Genomic DNA, 20,038 nt, shown 5'->3' with positions numbered 1-20,038 from the left:
TTGCTTAAATGGCCACATGGTTTCATCAATTACTCTATAGAATATGATGGTCAATTAAATTCCTTAAAGAATATGCACAAATCATGCCCTTTATATACGAAAAACAATGATAAATCTACTATTTGGCATAGTATCACAGTGTCTTGAAATTGCATGATAATGTCATCTCAGAAATAGAGGTTTGAACATTTATTATCATCCAATTTGGCTTTCAGCTCTGTAGAACAACGAAGCGCATACACTTTGATATACCTTCATTGTGTTTTCCCTGTAAGATGACAGACCAAATAAATTATAGCACAAGTACAAGCTCGAAAGGTTAGCATAAGGAATAACGATTAATAATTTGAAAAGTACTTGCTACTTAAAACTTGCTAGGGGAAGGTCTAACCTCCAATGTATGTCTAAAATAAGTAACATACGACAGATCATCAGAACGCATCAAATACAGAATCAACAGTTCCAAATTTCAGCAATAAAGAATGATGTTTGAACTTTGATCAATATCATGCACAAAAATAAGAAAGAGAACTCACGAAGGATCAAATGCATCATGTACAATCCAAAGTTCAAATTTATCCAGTCACAAAATTATCAAAGAGATATGTTTTATCATTAAAGTTCTCAATGCATTAAGAAATAAATGGCTCCATGCCCTAGGTCACTACACTCATCTCTTTCCGAACCCACCCCCTCTCCCATATTTCATTCTCTCATTTTGCTAAGAATAATGGAGGAACACAATCAATCATCATGAGTGGCGCCAAGAGCTGCAGTGAAGCTCCATTATCAGTTGAATACAATCTCGGACCGCAAATACAGTTTGGGGCAATCTAAAACTCATGGAGTTAGCTAAAGATCCTAAAAAGTCAAGTTGAACAACCTAGCAATCTTATCTCTGATATATTTCTTGATTTCTATTTAATACGTTTTAGCACTCTATATCACTTAGCTCATCCCAATCATTTCAATTTTTTTTAATTATGGAATATAATTACTTATTCGAAAATAATAAAAATATAATAATCTCATTCTAGAATACAAATACTATTTATCAAAATTACATCTTATATCACACATTAACTCAAATATTAATTTATAATTAATATCTATCTAATCAACATACTTTATATCAAATTAAAAGTATTCATGGTAATTTTATAAAAAGTAAAACATATTAATTCATCTTTTTCTTCACTTTATATAACTTCAAAGTTAATTATTAAATCTTTTTTTAGAATATAAGTGAACATAAGAATAATATTCATAAAATAAAATCCTCATTTTGAAAATAATAAAGAAGAATACAGATTTTAGAATTGACCTTTATTCCTGAAGTAAATGATTACCTAAATTACGCATAACCAACAAACAAATAATTTCACACTAAGGAACTAGCAAAAAATGAAGCACTCAAGTCGGGGAAACAGAACCGGACTTAGCTATAAGTTCAAATTAACTTAGTGAATGGATAAGATCAACTCAACATTCATTACCAGGCAACTCGTGTCACTCGTTTCACTCCTTTCTAATGTTTTTCTTCATTTTCTGATCCCAAATTTCAGCAATAAAGAATGATGTTTGAACTTTGATCAATATCATGCACAAAAAGAAGAAAGAGAACTCACAAAGGATCAAATGCATCATGTACAATCCAAAGTTCAAATTTATCCAGTCACAAAATTATCAAAGAGATCTGTTTCATCATTAAAATTCTCAATGCATTAAGAAATAAATGGCTCCATGCCCTAGGTCACTACACTCAAATGCATCATGTACAATCCAAAGTTCAAATTTATCCAGTCACAAAATTATCAAAGAAATTTGTTTCATCATTAAAGTTCTCAATGCATTAAGAACTAAATGGCTCTATGCCCTAGGTCACTACACTCATATCAAATGCTTATATCACACATTAACTCAATTATTAATTTACAATTAATATCTATCTAATCAACATACTTTATATCAAATCAAAAAGTATTCACGATAATTTCACAAAAAGTAAAACATTTTTTTTCATCTTTTTCTTTATTTTATATCACTTCAAAGTTAATTATTACACACTTATTTTCGAATATAAGTGAACATAAGAATAATTATTTATAAAATAAAATTCTCATTTTGAAAATAATAAAGAAGAATATATATTCTAGAATTGACATTTATTCCTGAGGTAAATGATTACCTAAATTATGCATAACCAACAGACAAATAATTTCACACTAAGGAACTAGCAAAAAATGAAGCACTCAAGTCGGGGAAACAGAACCGGACTAGTTATAAGTTCAAATTAACTTAGTGAACGGATAAGATCAACTCAACATTCATTACCAGGCAACTCGTGTCACTCGTTTCACTCCTTTCTAATGTTTTTCTTCATTTTCTGATCTCATCGAATGAGAACATAACTGTTGTTATAATTGTCAGTTTGTCAAGAAATTTCTTATCCACAGAAGTGGCATTAAAAAAGTTACAACATTAATCTACTCAGTATCACCCTAGATTCTCACCTCCTTTGTGTAGAATTACTTATAATTCTTTAAACCTTCAGTTCTACCGCAAGACAAGAATTATGCAAAATAAAGATCATAATTTTGGCGGAAAACAATAATGGAAAACCAACAGACCTGGTGAGTGAAGCCCTCCAATTTCCCTACTGCCTCCTGAGCAAGAACACATCGGTCTCCTCGTACGCATACTCGGGATCCAAATCTTCCTTGGGTACCTTCTCGATAACCCTAAACATTCTCCTGCACATTTCCCAGAACACCTGGTGCGCCTCCGGCGACCTCAACTGGTACCCCAGCAGGACGACCCCGTCGGGTGCGAGGAGCGCGTCCATGGCGTCGACAAGTTGGGCGGCGGAGTCCTCCATGTAGACGACGTCGGCCGCGACGACGATGTCGAAGGGAGGATTGACGGATCGGATCTGTGATGGGTTGTTCCAGTAGAGGAGGGCGTGCTTGGGGGAGCGAGGGAGGAGCGGGCGGTTACGCTTGATGTTGCGGCGGAGGGCGGGGAGGACGGGGAGACGTCAGTGAGGATGACATCGAGGCCGAGGCGGAGGAGGCCGATTCCGGCGGGGCCGCAGCCAGACCCGAGCTCAACAGCGCGCTTTCCAGGGAATGAAAGGAGGTGGGAGTAGGGGTTAGGGGTTGGGGAGTTGTTGGGGAGCCAGCGCTCGACGAACTTGACGAGGACGAGGGAGGAGGGCCAGACGGAGGTACCGACGTGGAAGGAGGAGTTGGATTGCTCGAAGGAGAGAACAGCGCCCCCCGCCGTGAGAGATATCACCGGAGAGTCGGTGAACCGCATCGGCGGCGGTTTTAGGAAATCGGGAAACAAGGTTAGCTGGAGTGAATGTGTGGACGGCATTCGTATCCTTTGGCATGGTGTAAGTTAAATTCCCATCTTACCCACCCCCTACATATTTGCAAATGGAACCCTCCATTTTGCCTATATTAGTGTTGGAGAAGCCCATAGGGAATAAAAGGCTAGATGGGCTTCGTCACCTCATTACAGTAGCTAGTAGTAAGGATGGACTGGCCCAGGAACTAACAAATTAAACAAGCAAAACTGATGGCATAACATTTAATTTAACTCCCTTCAAGAAGTTATTGTGTAGTTACCATTTGTTCATGATATCCTTTTCATCACCTAAAAAGACTTTGTGGCTGAGCCCGCTTTGGACGAATTCTTCGACATTGTAATTACAGCAAAACAAAGAAATTAACTACGTCAGTTTGACTGTATACAGAGGTTTCGATGGTGAAATCAAGTTTGCATTCTTAATTTTATAAGATATTTTATATATTTCAAAGTGGTAACTAACTCATGTATTTTGGAGAAAATTTCTACACGTTTTACAAGCTGCTGAATGCTGATGTTGTACTACTTGACCCTGACCCTACCCATGATTTTACTTGTGTGGACATATCGATTATACATTTTTGTCCCTTGTTTATTATATATATATATATATATATATATATATATATATATATATAAGAAGGATTGGGAACTGTAATATATATATATATATATATATATATATATATATGTATGAAAATTTGGATAAATAGGAATGGATAAAATTGTGCAATACGCGGACAATAGGACTTAGGTCTCCCTATCACCCACGCCTATTCATCTGTTTCTGGATAAAGATACTTAGATACTTGCAGAGGATGTGTTGAGCTTATCTGCTATAATGTGACTCGTTATTCTACTTGGCTTGAGATTTCCAAGTTGTTCTTTAATGACCTAACGTCTCACCAGCCTACTTGTCCCCACCTGGCCACCTCCTTTTTCTTGCAAATTAATGTGATGTTTAACCATTGAAAAGAGGATTAAAATCTATTTTTTTTATAAAAAAAAAAGCAGTGAAATACATTTACTCGTCATTACATACTGAATATTTGGCAAAAGATTAAAATTTCCCTCCAAAGGTGTCAGGTGACATTTTATCTTAGGAAGTTAAAAAAAAAATAGTATCTTCTGCTCCGCGAGTGGGAACTAACTGCCTTTCTTGGAGAACCATCTACCAGAATTTAAGGCACTTTTCCACACCCAAAAGCATTACGAGGATAGAAATTGCTAAGTGACAGAGACTACTTATCCAACTAACCAATACGACCACGAAAGAAACTAACTTTAGTAACGTAACAACAGAGGAATTAAAAAGTACGATATTTATTGTGGAGTTCTATTAGTACTAAAGAATAGTGGAACTTACTATTCCAGAATAGTTGTATTAAAATCACACCGGCGTAATGGGCAATGCAAAAGGCCCATCTCCTTGGTTATTTCTAGTGGCCGCCCATAGAATGAATGATACTTTACGACTATAATGTGCGAGCTATTGATCTGATCGTTTCTCCTCAATTATATAAACTTTGTTTGCACTAATCAAGTACATAAACCTCTTGTGAAGCTCATAGTATTCTAATTTTTTTTTTAGGGTAAAAGTACGACATGTGCAGCAACTGATGACGCGGTAGAAGCATAAGGTTACATATTGCGAGGTGCAAGGTGCAAAACGCAAAAGTGTAATATATCAACTAAAGAAAGCTTTTCCTCTTTTTTTTTTTTTTTTTTTTTTTTTTATTTACAACTAAAATATCTCAACATTCATATGTACATATATGAAACTTGGGAAGAGGGTCACTAATTTCCTCTAAATCACTCATCAAACCCCTACATCAATAGTAACCACAGCAGAGTATGGAAACTAAGTCTAAAAGGCGAGTAGTGTTCTATCACCTAATCAGACAGTCACGATTAGATCACGCACCTCTAACATTGAAAAACCCCAAAAAGAAGAGTGTGAAAAGATGGTTTCAAAGCCACAAAGCTCCGGCTTCCTTCAAGATTGGAATGAGCTCGCCGGAGATGTGGACCGCCATGAGCCGATCCAATCCTCCCACGAGCCTACCACCTATGAACACCGCCGGAAGAACCACTCCGTCGGAAGCGGTGCCGCCTCCTCCCCGCGGGGGAGCGGCGTCGGCGAACTCCTCGAGAATCGCGGCCTCGTCGGCGCTGCCATCGTTGACCTCGTAAACCGTGGGGTTGACCCCTAACCCCTGGAGCAGCAGTTTCACCACGTGGCTCATGCAGCATCCCCGCCTCCCCACCACCGCCACCGGATTCTCCGCCACCGCCCGCCTCACGCCGTCGCCCGATGATGGGGATGGGGATGGAGATAGAGACGGCGTCGTCGCCTCCGCCGTAGTGCCGTTTGCCGATGGCGAAGTCGGACGGATCCAGGTACGACCGTTACTGTAGGGGATCGCTTGATGCATTCTTATTTTGGTGCCAAGTTGTTGCTAGTTTTTTTCTTCTTTTCGGCTGATTTATTCGAGATCGGTACAAGGAGGGGGAAATGGGAGAGGAGGGGATATATAATTAGAAGATAGAGAGATGACGTCAGAGAGAGAGCCAGGTGACGTCGACAACAGGTACCGGATAGGGACCACTACTCCGCTTCCCTTCGTCTTCGTCCATTTATCCTAAATCGCGCTCGGTTTCGGGATGACGTGGAGAGGCGTAAGCCCGTTGGCTGTGCGGGGCCCGCATAGGCTTCCATGTGGGTAGTCACCACGGTGACGTCACGCATTAGCGCGGGGTGGCGAGATTTTCTCGTGCATCTCATGAACAGCCAACGGCGATCAAATATGACGTTTCGAGTACTGATTGGGTAGTAATAGGGTAGGAGTTGCATCGGGGCCCACAGAAACTTGTGGATCAAGTACGTGATCTGTAACAATTAACAAGTATATATATTTGAAATTTAGGGAAGAAATTGATTCGATTGAGACGACACTCAGTAATCATAATGACAAGTATATATATCTCTGCCATCCAATAGCATGTTTATGCTAATCGCATTGAAAATAATATTTAATATTTATTAAAATCTTTTAATTGAATATTTTTCTCTTTTTGTTTTTTTTTTTTTTTTAAAAAAGTTGAAAGAATAACCATTGCACTCAAACCAAACCAGTGGATGCCACTTGCTGACCTTTCCTACTCTTGTTAAGCTGTCGGATTTGAGACCCATAAACTTTACATCACAGTCTAAGACGTCTTAGATTACTATATTATGTGTGACAGCATCACATTTGATTGGGTAACACGTGTATAAATATGAGTGCCAGTTAGGCAGCCGCCGTTATCTAACACCGAATGGATTTAATAGAAACGCGGGCGGTTCTGATTCGTACACGAGGGAGCGTGGAAGGGGGCAAACGACGCGAAGGGCGACCGGCCCACCAACGAAGTTGACCGGTCAACCACTCATACACACCACGTTGCCGACGTGGACATTTGGAAATTTGAAGCCATTACATCATCCCCACGTCAGCTCGGCCTCCACCGGACCCTCTAGGGCACACGTTAACGCTGTCCTGACTTGTCAGCGTGACAACAGGCATCTCCAACGAATCTCGGGGATGGCGGGGAGCCAAATCTTCTATGACGTGTTTGAGAATTACACTTACACCTAAAGCCGTACATAAGAAGCCGTCCATGTTTTAGATCAACGGCCGATCTGATGTCATCGTGCGGGGTCCTGATCTATGGTCGACATACGAAGGTGGAAAAGGGTTAAGATATTCGACTTCTATCCGAGACTTGTTATATAGAAGGATTATTTTTCTTATGATAGTATATTTACGAAGAAGCCAAAGAGCCAAACGCTGTTTGGTGGGTGACTCCAGATCCAAATCGATGGCGTCAGCGATTGTGTAAGAAGCCAATGGCTTGCGTGAGCGAGCAACAAAAGTCCGATGGTTCCCACCAACACAAATGCGTGTTGGAATTAAATCACACATTACGACTTGAAAGTGCCAAAAATTAAAGATGGCTAGCAAACGAAGAAGTTTAGATTAAAGAAGCCTTTCCTCGGCTCCACCGCGACTAAATCATGGAAAAGAGAAGGATCGATTGAAGGAAACTTAGTAACGCCGTCACGAGGCATTGAAATGAAGAGCGGAGTCGACGCTCGCATCCTTAAAAAGCCCACTTTGCCATAGCTTCGACCGTGTGAGCCATGGATTATCTATTTGTGGGCTCAAATTTGATTGGAGTATTGTTCTTCCTTCGATTTGATCCCAAATGATTACAGAGAGAAGTGCCAATTAGGATTGTGGAAATTAAGCATACACTACGGACTGCATTGTAGATGTATGGCTTTATTTCCTCTCTTTGCTCTACTGCTGGACTTTGTTTCGGTCTCGGTTCGTTGGGCCAATTTAGGCCTGCTAATTTGCAAAATACCAAGATATATGACACAAAGACCAGCGTAACTACGTATATATGATTCATGAATTCCTTGGAATCAAGAAAGTATACATGAATAGAATTATTCTTTATGAGACGAATACATGAACACAAGCAATAAGTTCAACAACTTTATATATTGTATCAAATCAAACGACCAAATTAATTAAATAATGCCCTGCAACGCGTCAAAGCAAACTTCCGATGACACCCATCACTCCCATACTCACGACCCAACTCCAAACTTCCAATCTAGCAGTCAAAGATCCCTCCGGCGGAGGCGACGACGGCATCGACGGTGCTTCCGCCGCCGGCGGGCTCTTATGATTCTGTCCAGGCGGCGCCGCCGCCGGAGCTGACGGAGGAGTCTTAGTTCCGAAAATAGCATAAGGCAACAAGACCTTCTCCACCGAGTACACGGCAAGTGGGCGCTCGGCGCGTATTGAGTAAGAGATCGGCGTCACAACAACGCCAGTGGAGATGTTCACCTGATTGCCGGTGCCGGTCACGTTAAGCGTATACTGCCCGCCTTCCCCGGCCGCCTCGGTGTTCAACGGATTGCTCGCGGTGGCGAAGGTGGCAAAGGTGTAAAATTGAGGAAGTAAGTGGTATAAAGTGAGCTCGATCTGCTGCTGCTGGGTGAGGTTGTTGATGGTGCCGGAGGGGAGGTTGAGAAAGGCGTTATCGGTGGGGGCGAAGAGGGTGATGGCATTGTTGGAGTCGTTGACCTGTCTGTCGATCACCTCGTTGACACGGGTGTGGTTGAGGAGGCGAATGAAGGAGTTGTAGTTGCCGGCCTTAGCGAGGATGGCGGTGACGTTGATCGGCGCCGCTGGGGACGGCGCAGGAGCCGCTGGTTGGGCAAAGGTGGTCGCGAGCATTGTGTATAGGAGGAAGGCGGAGATTAGAGTTGTGGAAGCCATGGTGGTGGTGGAGAGGAGAAGGGAAGTGTGTGTTGATATACAAGTGGGAGGAGAGGGAGATTATGGAAGTCTATGGATGGATGACGGAATGAGCTGGCTTTGTTAGTATTTTGGTTGGAGAGAGGGAGGTAGTGGAGAGCCATTTTGGCTAATTATTAAAAAGTTTCTTATTTTTACAAGTCATTATGTGTATATATAAATTAACTCAACTTTTGCTTTCCTTGTACATGTTTGAAAACCATCATCTTATAGCTTTATGATATTTTCTTTTGACAGATCAAATCATGCACGTAGACGTAAAAATTTTCACTATAAATTATCTATTACATATCTAGGATGAGATTTATCACAAGAAATAATGTTCTTTCTGTAAGCTTGCTATTTTAACTAAATTACTCTTGTTTAATTCCTTCGTATTAAGGAAACGGCCGAGTTATTTTTGTCTAATTGAAGAGCTTCTGCTAATTATGTCGGCAATAAACTAATAAACTCATGCTAATCTGAGCTTTTCTTCTTAATAATGTAGAAAGTTAGTGGTTGCCCACAAATTAATACCAGAGCCCAGAGGGATTCTATTTGAAATATCAAGGAAAATCCTCGTGTTCGTTTGTCACGGGGACAAAAATATTTTAAATATCCACAGTTTTTTTTGTGATCAAAGTCAACTAATCAGGAGAGGTTTGTCCGGAAACCTACAACGGAATGTGACAATTTTCTTTTCTTTTCTTCAGAGGACAAGAAGGGGACGACTTGTCCGATGACTTTGTTTCTTCATGGCTGGTAAGCTTGTTCAAAATTTGTAGAAATGTTTTAGGATTTGATCAATATATCTATGCAAGCCTAAGGTAATGGCTCAGCTTAAGATGTATACGAAATAGGCCCAAAGTTTTTGGGCCCGGTTTAAATTGGCCTAATTATATGTTACAAGCTAACCAACCCTAAGGGACGCGAAGCTCATTATAGGATTTTAGCTTGATTTATAGCCATTATATAATCTTATTCACGCAATTATTCAGCGAATAGCGAGTACAAAACTCCTAGCTAATGTGTTAATAAGTTTTGCCAGTAATTTATCCAGGTATTCTGTTATGATTGGAAGACGAACACAAAGCAAAATCTACTAATTTTGTGAACCAGTTAGAAGACGCCACATTCCTCAACTCTGGAAATTTGCATAGCTATTATCTGAGAAACTTGCACTTTATGTTGGTTAATTGTTCTTAGGAGTTGCGAGATTGTTCAATAAACAAGCACCCTCAAATCTACTAAATCCTTGCTAACAACTATACAAAATTCCTTGCTCTAAATTCGACTCTCACGTTCACTCTCCCGGCTTCACTTCGTTCTATTTCCTACAAGACATTGGGAGAAAAAAGATCGCACGTTCACACTCCGTAAGCACAACCAACGAGACGAATAAAACTCCGCTCCTTCTTCTTTAGGGCATTCCTCGTCAAACCTTTCCTTCGTCTGTCTCTCGCTCTCTCTCTTCATGCCCTTCTCCGGTACAAAGGAGGTTGCTTCGCCTCCGCCTCCGGGGAGGAGCGCAGGCAAGCGCCGGCGAGGACGGCCGCCGGGATCCCGAGCTAAGAAGAAGCAGAGGAGGCTGGACTCCATCCGTGACATCCCCTCGTTGCCAACCGTTGACGATGATCCTAGCCTTCTCCGCCGCAGCTCCCGCGTCCGGAGAGCGCCCGCCGTGCTGGATTCCTCTCGGTCCCTTCCCACCGGAGGAAGAAGCCTAAGCGTGGAGAATCGCCTTCAAGTGTCGGTTCGGGTGGGAATAGGAAGAGGAAGAAGAAGGGGAGAAAAAGCGGGGCGGAGACGGTCGGGAAGAGGGAAAGATGCTTTCTGTGGATCAAAATGAGGCCGATTTGGCGTCGTCTAGTCGGGAAGTGAAGGATTTGGAGGCGGAAGGGAGGAGTGGAGATCAAGATTGCGATCTAGGGTTGGAAAAGGTAGGGAGAAGGCGGCCGTAGTGGGTAGCGAACATCTTCTTCGGAAGTCGGATAGGGGCTTGAAGAAAGAGGAGGAAGAGGTGAAAGTGGTGGTTAGTGAGGACGAGGGCGGTTCAGATTCTCAGGCCTTGGGATCTGACGCTGTTGAAGAAAGTGCTGATAAAGCTGCTGTTTTGCCTTCAAATGATCACGAACTTAGCAGTGGAAAGACCTCACCGGACGAAGAAATTAGAGAAGCAACAGATTTAGAAGATGGGCATGAAGTGAACAAAGAGTTTGCAAGTGCTGATCAAACTTGCGAAATTAGAGATGAGGCTGAGTGTATGAATTTGGTTGGAAAAGAGGAAGTTGAGCCAACAGTTGGTGAAGAGGCAATAATTCCTCTTCAGGAATCACAAAATGCGGGTTATGAAGATCATGTGGAAACACGATCTGGTGAGCATCCGGATGACAAGACCATAGAGAGTGAAGATATCGCAAAGAATGGCAGTGTAGGATTGCCCATTACGGAGGATAAGCTTACCCAGCCAAAGATGAAAGAAGGCCGGAGGTGTGGACTATGTGGGGGAGGGACAGATGGGAGACCACCGAAGATACTGATTCAGGAGTCTACTGAGAGTGATCATGAAACATATGAAGGATCATTAGCTTCGGAAGAATCAAACTATGATGTGTGGGATGGTTTTGGGGATGATCCTGGATGGCTTGGTAGGCTTTTGGGTCCCATACATGATCGTTTCGGCATTGCTCGGGTTTGGGTTCATCAGCATTGTGCTGTTTGGAGTCCAGAGGTATTTTCATCCAAGCATTGCTGCCTTTACCTACTAATAATCTAAACAAACTTCATCCAAAAAAAAGGTCGAAATGGTTAGTGCATAGTTACCGTATTTTAAGTTGTTACATGCTACCTGCTTTAATTGTGAATATCTTGTTTTTTTTTTTTCTGCCTTATGGAGATCTAGTTATTTTAAAGTTGAAGCTGCAATTTTGCAACCTATCCATGGCCACAATTTTTCTGCAAGGCAAGTAATATATATATTTAACTATTTTTTTACTGTGTTTTCTTATGGCAATTCTTGTATTGGATTGTGTCTTCCTATATTATTGAACTATTCTTAGGCAGGATATGTAGCATGTTGGCATATGTAGATATGAATCTTTCACACCAACACGAAGTTAGAGACTTACTTTTAGGTAATTGGTAGTTGACATAAGTTTTAGAAAATCATCTTAATTCTATCCTCTAGGTTATGTTGAATCAATAGTTTGTTCTTAAAATGTTTCTTAGCATAGACATATGGCAAGAATCAGTTGAAGAAGAGTGGAGATGGATAAATAATGAAATCTGGTTTTATCTATCCTCTAGATTGATGGCTAATTCCAGGTATTTAAATCTATTTTTGGGCCGGATCTGGTCAATATGTAGAAAACTGTGTCCAGTTCATTGAATTTTATTATAGTAAGTTAGTGTTTATGTCTAATTTTTGTTTAGAATCAGAACCAAGATCTAACTTCATGATCCATATCCTGTCCATTTAATAATCGAATAATTCCATACTTGGGTCGGGTTAAACTTTAGTAGGATGTCGAACCAAGATCAAATGTAACTTAAGCTAACTAATTAAAACAACAATAAATTTGACATTTGAAGTTTCTGACCATCTTATGTTGCTACTTTAGCAGCAAAACAAATAGGAAATAGTGCATTTTCTGTTATATTTTATTACATGCAGGTTGCAACACATGAACCATATTTGTTTATAGTTAAAATTTCCAAATCTCCTGAAAGCACACTTGTTCTGTAAACAAACTATACTATTATTTGATGAGCTTAGAAGATGCTGCCTGTTTATCATGTTTCATGTTTGACATCTTCAGGTACCTTTGGCAGTTTATACTTTATACAGTTGAGACATGCTCTTGAACTGCATTGTAATGTCTTTCATGGTAGCATGATGACGCCATATTTATTGAATGTCTGTATGTCCAAAATTTTCTCTTAAATGGTCGCATTATTCTTCTATTAATTATTGTGCATCAGTACTGCCAATGAAGCTGAATTAGTTTAGTGGTTAGTGCGCTTAAATTATGCTACAATGCATACTCTTCTTACTACTGGCTGTATTGTATTGCCATTATGTACTGACAAAACTGGTCTAGGTTGATCTGGTGATGACCTTGGGTTTGTTGAAGAAACCTAAAACATATGCATTTTGTGACATTTCAGGTTTACTTTGCTGGTTTAGGATGCCTGAAAAATGTTAGAGCTGCACTTTGCAGGGGAAGGGCATTGAAGTGTAGTCGCTGTGGGAGACCTGGAGCAACTATTGGTTGTCGCGTTGACCGATGCCCCAAGACCTACCATTTGGTCATATAAATTTTATTTTCTATGGATGATGTATCTTGATTTTCTCTCTCTCCACCCTCCTTATATGCAGTCCTTTGTTGCAGCCTTGTAGCAGCAGAGGCTGTATATTTGATCATCGGAAATTTCTTATAGCATGCAATGATCATCGGCATCTCTTCCAACCTCAAGGAGATGACTACACACCCGACTAATAAGGAAAAATGAAAGCTAAAATGTTGAAGTTGGATATGAGAAAGATTTCACATGATGCATGTAGAAAGGATTTAGAGTCTGAAGAGAAATGGTTGGAAAACTGTGGCGAGGATGAAGAGTTCTTAAACGGGGAAGGGAAGAGGCTTCATCGAGACCTCGTAAGAATTGCACCTGTCTACATCGGAGGTTCTTCTGAAGATGAAAAATTGAATGGTGGTTGGGAATCTGTTGCTGGGCTGAAAGAAGTCATTCAGTGCATGAAGGAAGTTGTAATATTACCTCTTTTGTATCCCGAGTTCTTCAGTACTTTGGGCCTTTCACCTCCACGAGGAGTTCTATTGCATGGTTATCCTGGTACAGGTAAAACACTAGTGGTGCGGGCACTGATAGGTGCATGCTCTCGTGGGAATAAACGAATTGCTTATTTTGCTCGTAAAGGTGCTGATTGCTTAGGAAAGTATGTTGGCGATGCTGAGCGACAGTTGAGACTTCTTTTTCAAGTGGCTGAGAAATCTCAACCTTCTATTATATTTTTTGATGAGATAGACGGCTTAGCTCCATGTCGATCTAGGCAACAAGATCAAACACATAATTCAGTCGTGTCAACTTTACTCTCCCTGCTTGACGGCTTGAAATCACGAGGCTCAGTTATAGTAATAGGTGCTACAAATCGTCCTGATGCTGTTGACCCTGCTCTGAGGCGACCAGGAAGATTTGATCGTGAGATATATTTTCCACTACCTACGTTGAAAGATAGATCTTCTATCCTCTCACTTCACACTAAAAGTTGGCCAAACCCTGTATCTGCGTCTCTTCTTTCACTGATTGCAAATCAAACTGCTGGTTATGCTGGTGCTGATCTACAGGCACTTTGCACTCAAGCAGCAATGAATGCTGAAGAGAAATTGTGCCTTACAAAAGCTTATGTCTTCTGCAGAAAAAGGCAATGTTCATGGTAGACTTCCTTCTTTGCCGTCATTTGTTGTGGAGGAAGGGATTGGCTGGCTGCTCTTGCTGCTGCCCCTCCTCCATGTTCACGGAGAAAGCAGGAATGGCTGCAAATGATATAGTTTCTTCACCTCTTGATTCTCATCTCCTTCCGTGTCTTCTAAAACCATTGCTGTACCTTCTCATCTCAGTTCATATGGATGAACGGATCTGGTTACCTTCTTCTCTTGTCAAGGCATCGGAATCTATTAAAGATGTTATTGATTCAGCTTTGGAACACAAAGGAATTCCGTCGTCCTTTGGTGGTCTCATCTTCCTTCTTTAATCCAAGAGCAGTATATAGCAAGTGAGATTATAAGAATTCTCTCTCGCTATGGTCTGGTAACTGGTAATTCAGGATCTAATCATTCAAAAACTCCAGATGATGACAATGGCAATTATGAGAAATTTGATGTCTTCAGATCAAAGCCTTCTGATTCTTGTATGCATATTAAGTCACTGCAGAAGTCTTCGGGATTTCGAGTTCTGATTACCGGAGCACCTAGATCTGGCCAACAACATTTAGCTTCTTGTCTTCTGCATGGATTTATAGGCCAGATAGAAATTCAGAAGGTTAATCTTGCTACTATGTCACAAGAAGGATATGGAGATATTATTCGTGGACTCACACAAATCCTATGTATGTTCTTCCTTTTTCATCTCAGTAGCTTTTCTATATAGCAGCTTGTCCATTTAATGTATGAGATGGCTTTTCCCTTGATTAATGAGGATGATTGTGCATTCTAATATTGCATAGAGTATGTTAATTTCTGGCTGCTTTCTGAAGCTTATATGTTTGACCAATTTCCATTTTCAATAGTGAAGTGCCTAAATGTGGGGAGATGCGTGATCTACATGCCAAGACTGGATTTATGGGCCATTGATGAATTCCATGAACCACAGGGCGAGCATTGTGAGATTCCACAAACCATCAAATCACCTCCACAAGAAGGAACTGATGACAGGATAAGGATACCTTCAGAAGCGTGGAATTCATTCATCGAACAGGTTGATTCTGTGTGCATCTGCAACCATGATTATACTGGTAGGTTTCAGTTGAATCAGACTGTATATATTGCTGCTTTTATTCCTAGAGTTATACAGTTGGTGTGGGCATCAAGGTTGTGTCTATTTTCCTTTTCTTTTCACTAGAAGTAGCTGGAAACATTTACATTTTCTTGTAATGTTGGGTGCTCTTTTCTTGACAGTTTAATATGGACTTCAGAGAAAATTAAAAGAGAACCTGTAATTAAGTCCTCTGTCCTATGTGTTGCCCATTTTAGTTTTCCACTTTCCGTTTGACAGAAAAAAAAAGGTCTCTGATTCTCTTTACATCCTTCCACTCTGTTGCATTAGTTTATCATGTGGAGTAAAGCAACTGGTGATGCTCCTGGGAATGCATGCAACAGTCTCTAGTTTTGATAGTAAACTTCTATTCTTTGATCTGAAGTATGAGAAATAGGAAACTTTCTTAAAGTACCATGGAATTTAATTGCAAATGGCTCTGTATTACTCTTTTCACAACTTAAGGATGATACTATTTAATTTTTGGCCATGGAATTTTATTATTCTTCACAAGTTCAATGGATATTGGCATTATTCTTTTCATATTATAATGCAATCTTTAGTTTACCAAAAACCAACTGATATATATTCTTTCAATATCTGTTACTGATGTAAAAAGTAAATGCAGTTCTTACCACTCACATGAGTGCACTTTGATCTCTATCTTTTTGGAACTTAGCAGATGTCTCTTTTGTGTGCTTTGCAACTTGTAATTCAAGTCTCCAATGCTAACATGAAATCTTTATATTATATGAGTTTACTAATGTTAACATGCTTAATAGATCATTCAAAATCAAGACATCTTTTCTCTGCAGATTGCAGAAGCAAATTTCTCCTTGTCATGCTTGTTCTTTTAGTGTAATAAGAAATTTTGGATGGTCAGTAATTTGCTTGCCACTGCGCCATTAATTGTGCTGCTTATTACAAACGGTACTTGTTTTCCTTATTTTAATTTTTTAGGCCACTTGCGAAATGGAGATTCATCAACTTCCACATGGAATAAGACAGTTCTTCACCAAGGATGTGTTAGATCAAACTGCTTCTTGTGTTTCAGAGCATACTGTGCCACGATTTTCTTTGGCTATTGATGGGAATTATAACCTTGATCAGGTGATTAATTCGTGTGCATCAAAATTATCCAAGGATCTAGTCAACAATATGTTCAGTTGGTGCATCACAGATCTCATGGGAACAACTCTAATGATCAGAGTGAAGTGACATGCACTGGCGAACTTTATTCAGAAGATGAAATGCATGACAATAGGATCAGACAAGCAACTGCATCAACAGAAACACCAGGGGGTTTGGAGAGGTTAGCTTCCAATAGTGTAGCCTCTTGCAGAGATAGCCAACCTCAGCTGTCCAGAGACAGTCAACAGGGATTGTCACCATATTCGAACAGAAAGGACCACCAGACGATTCATGTGCAGCATCATGGCCATCAGAATTAGTTTCAAGAAATCTCTATAGTAAAGTTGTGAAGGGAATTTGATGTTGGCAATTGCCACATTTGGCTATCAGATTTTACGATATCCACAGTTAAACTGAACTTTGCTGGCTAACCTCAAAGCTAAAAGAAGGCCCATGCACAGATATAAATGGGCCCTGGAAGGGTTTGGCCATTTAATACTTGCTTAATTCATGAGTGGATCACCTGAAAAGATCATTAGTGGGGTAAATAACAATATTAAGGATAAGGAACAATCTGGTGTGGTACGAGGCTTAGTTGCAGTGGGCTTATTGGCTTATAGAGGTGTCTATACTTCAGTTACTGAAGTTTCATGTGAGATTAGAAAGGTCTTAGAACACTTAATTGGACGGATTCGTGGCAAGATTCTGGAGAAGAAAGACAGATATTATTACCTTCATATTTTGTCACAAGTAGCTTATCTAGAGGATATTGTGAATAGCTGGGCTTTTACATTGCAGAGGTATTTCCATTTGACCTGAAATTTCCAAGTTGAGCTTCCCTTGATCTCTAATAATCTTTCATTCTTGTATAACAATTACGAAAATGTATAAATCTTGAAGTTTTCCCTAACTAATTGCTGGCTGAGTCAGATTTGCTTGCTGTTTCTATTAGACTTGCCTCTGATGGTAGTACAAACATTTTGGGTTTCTTCAGCTTAGATCATAGCTGCATGTTTCAAGATCCTGTTGGCATATTTGACAACTTATTGAGGTCTTAGGCTCTTTATAATCTTAAGTTGCTTCTCTGTTACTCCTTCAATTGATAGACTTCCTATTCTCCATTAAGTTACATGCATTACTTCTCCAATATTTTCTTCACGTTCTTCCCAACTTCCTCATCTTTATCATGTTCAAATCTTGCTCGTGTTGCCGAACCGTCACTCATTTTCTGTAAGGAATCAATTTTGATGAAACCTTTTGGTATTTATTGTTTTGAAGATATGTTATATGTAAATTTTGCAATTTGGAAACTCTCTCATAGTCATCCACTTGTTCATGCCTGAAGTTGTGTATTTTTCAATCTAGAGGCGGCTCTCTACTTCATATATCTCTATAATATCTCTGAGAATCTATACAAGGTGATGGTGCTGACTGTATTGTGATAGTGCCATCAGTTCATTTTATACTGATTGAAATTGCACCATATATATATATATATGTTCTTTATTTTCTTGCACTAGTTATTTTCTAGATTTTGTGTGGATATATATGTATATGCATATATTATAGCTCTCTTGTTTCTGTAGATATAATAGAATGGAATAGGAAATATTTTCATTTATCAGGGTAGATAATGTTCTACTGTTTGATAGGAAGTTCCTTACTTTTTATTAGTACTTTTAGTCATTACAAAAAAGAAAATATTTATTAAGTTTCCTCTTTGAATTTTTTTCTTGATGTAAATATGTATATGTATATGGATTTTGGGGATTGTTGCTATTGGTTGAGAAAATCACAACGTACATCCTTCAGAATTTATCTGTCTTACTTTTGTGTAATTGGATTTGCTTCAACAGTTCACATGCTGATAATCAGACAGCAGCATCAAATTCTAAACCAACGATATTAGGGAAGCTTGGCACAAATGATGATCTAAATGGCAGGTACCCCGCTGATAAAATTTCTGGTGTTGCAAATGCTCCCAAAATAAGCTGCAATGAGGTACAAGAGGTTCCATTGCAACAAAGTCCTCACAAAGTTGTTACAAGTAATGGGATATGCCTTTTCTGATAACGCATTACCTAACTCTGATGCAAGTGTCATACTGGAAGCTGGAAACGTTCCAGTAGCTCAATGCAACATCCCAAGTTCTGCCCGTCTCCACAAGAACTAGTCAACGTAGAGATAAGTTGCAGATCAGAGAGTCCAATACCTAAAAGCTGTGAATGCACTGAAAGCTCCAATGACTTGCAAAGGACAGAAATAACTCTTCCGTTTACATCTGATATCTCCATTGCAGGCAGTCTAGTTGCCCCGGCTGGACTTGCAATACTGAAGTTAGTGGACAATGTAAAGATTCAGACAGAGTTTCTCTTAAGGATATTAGTCCGTTCCTGATGCACGCGACATGGTTACTGGCCTGGAACAACAAAACAAGAATGTTTCAGTAGTCTCAAAGATTTCATGTCTCTATGGCTGCTGCCACGACTGCGTGCATATTTGTCTATATGTTGGTCCATAATATTCTCTCCACTTCCTGGAGATCTAATGGCCATTTATCAACCCTTGATGATATCATGATGTCCTCACGTCATGTTCCTTAAATCTTCTAACAGCAATTAGAAAATGTTACATTTCTCAAGATATATCAATTGTGAAAGAAATTTGTGGAAGTAAACAGCTTCACAGGTTCAGTCTGAATGTTGTGCTTGTCAGAAGAATGCTGATAAGGATCAAAAGAATGTTATTTCAGCGTAAGGTTTCAAAAGCACAGAATTTTCAGCAAAAAGAATGTGACTGTCATTTGATGAACAAGGAAGATACTGGAGCGACAAATATGACTGATGCGAATCTGAACCAGTGTTAAGTTTCTACTTCAGAGATGGTGTACTGATGCCTCTGAATCTCCAAAGAGGAATCCATATTGCATTGCAGATTTGAGAGATTGTGTGTTTCTTCCATTTAGAGATGATTTACCTGACCAGCCATCCGATGGATTGAGGCCATACTCTACTTTACTGTGAGGATCTTGTGATAATTTCCATTTGCCGCGATGTTGTAAATTCTTGAGTCTGTACTTGCACCAGCACCAGTTAAGCACCTTCCCAAAATTTTGTACAGATACTGGAGAAAATTTTATCTTTTTCTCAGGCCGTCCAACTAGGCGCTGTTTGTTGACCTGTGACTGTTAATATATGATTGCCATTATTTTCATATACTTCAAATGTAATCATGTTTGGGTTATTTGCTCAACAAACCAAGGTACATGTAAAAAAAATGTGTACCGGTAATTTTCATCTTGGGCTTTAGAGTTGGGTAATATATTGCATGTCCTCCATCTTGTTTTTATCTTCTTGGCCCTCTTGTTTTCTGAGTCAGTTGGAGGATCAATTGTGTTATTACTACCTTTTCTTGCCATCATCTAGTAGTGAAAATTTGGACATTCTTTTTATCAAACTCTTATCATTGCCGTCTTTAACTCCTGTCGGTTTCATAATAGAGAGTCTCTCCTCTTTAGGAAAGTTGAAACCCTACTTCCCCTCGAAGAGGTTGATACCCCTCATAGCTTTCTCTGACCTTCGCTCCCCACTCTCTGTACATTTCTTCCTTCCTAATATAATTAAATTCTC

The 20,038-nt window shown here is 39.8% G+C and overlaps 2 protein-coding genes, 1 long non-coding RNA gene and 1 pseudogene across 3 annotated transcripts; 2 read left to right on the top strand and 2 right to left on the bottom strand.

Moving 5' to 3' along the window:
• LOC140788039 (uncharacterized) lies at positions 1–3,379 on the bottom strand. The gene is given in 3 exon segments (XM_073137130.1): positions 1–268; positions 2,631–3,033; positions 3,036–3,379. Coding segments are annotated over 2 exon segments (720 nt in total). The 5' UTR covers position 3,379; the 3' UTR covers positions 1–268; positions 2,631–2,656.
• Positions 3,380–4,742: 1,363 nt separating this feature from the next.
• LOC140788462 (uncharacterized) lies at positions 4,743–6,320 on the top strand. The gene is made up of 2 exons (XR_012109020.1): positions 4,743–4,854; positions 4,964–6,320. It is a non-coding gene; the product is annotated as an uncharacterized lncRNA (long non-coding RNA).
• A 1,653-nt stretch (positions 6,321–7,973) lies between these two features.
• On the bottom strand, positions 7,974–8,708 carry LOC140789179 (fasciclin-like arabinogalactan protein 13). Its single transcript, XM_073138787.1, has one exon. It carries the CDS (start codon positions 8,706–8,708, stop codon positions 7,974–7,976), a length of 735 nt encoding a protein of 244 aa, XP_072994888.1.
• A 479-nt stretch (positions 8,709–9,187) lies between these two features.
• LOC140789178 (uncharacterized) lies at positions 9,188–19,568 on the top strand (annotated as a pseudogene).
• Positions 19,569–20,038: the final 470 nt, after the last annotated feature.

Source organism: Typha latifolia, chromosome 5 (assembly GCF_019914945.1).
Source record: "Typha latifolia isolate L0001 chromosome 5, TyphaL0001v2, whole genome shotgun sequence".
Classification (NCBI taxonomy): domain Eukaryota; kingdom Viridiplantae; phylum Streptophyta; class Magnoliopsida; order Poales; family Typhaceae; genus Typha; species Typha latifolia.
The sequence above is the reverse complement of the archived record's forward strand: the minus strand, read 5'-3'. Positions and strand labels throughout refer to the sequence as shown.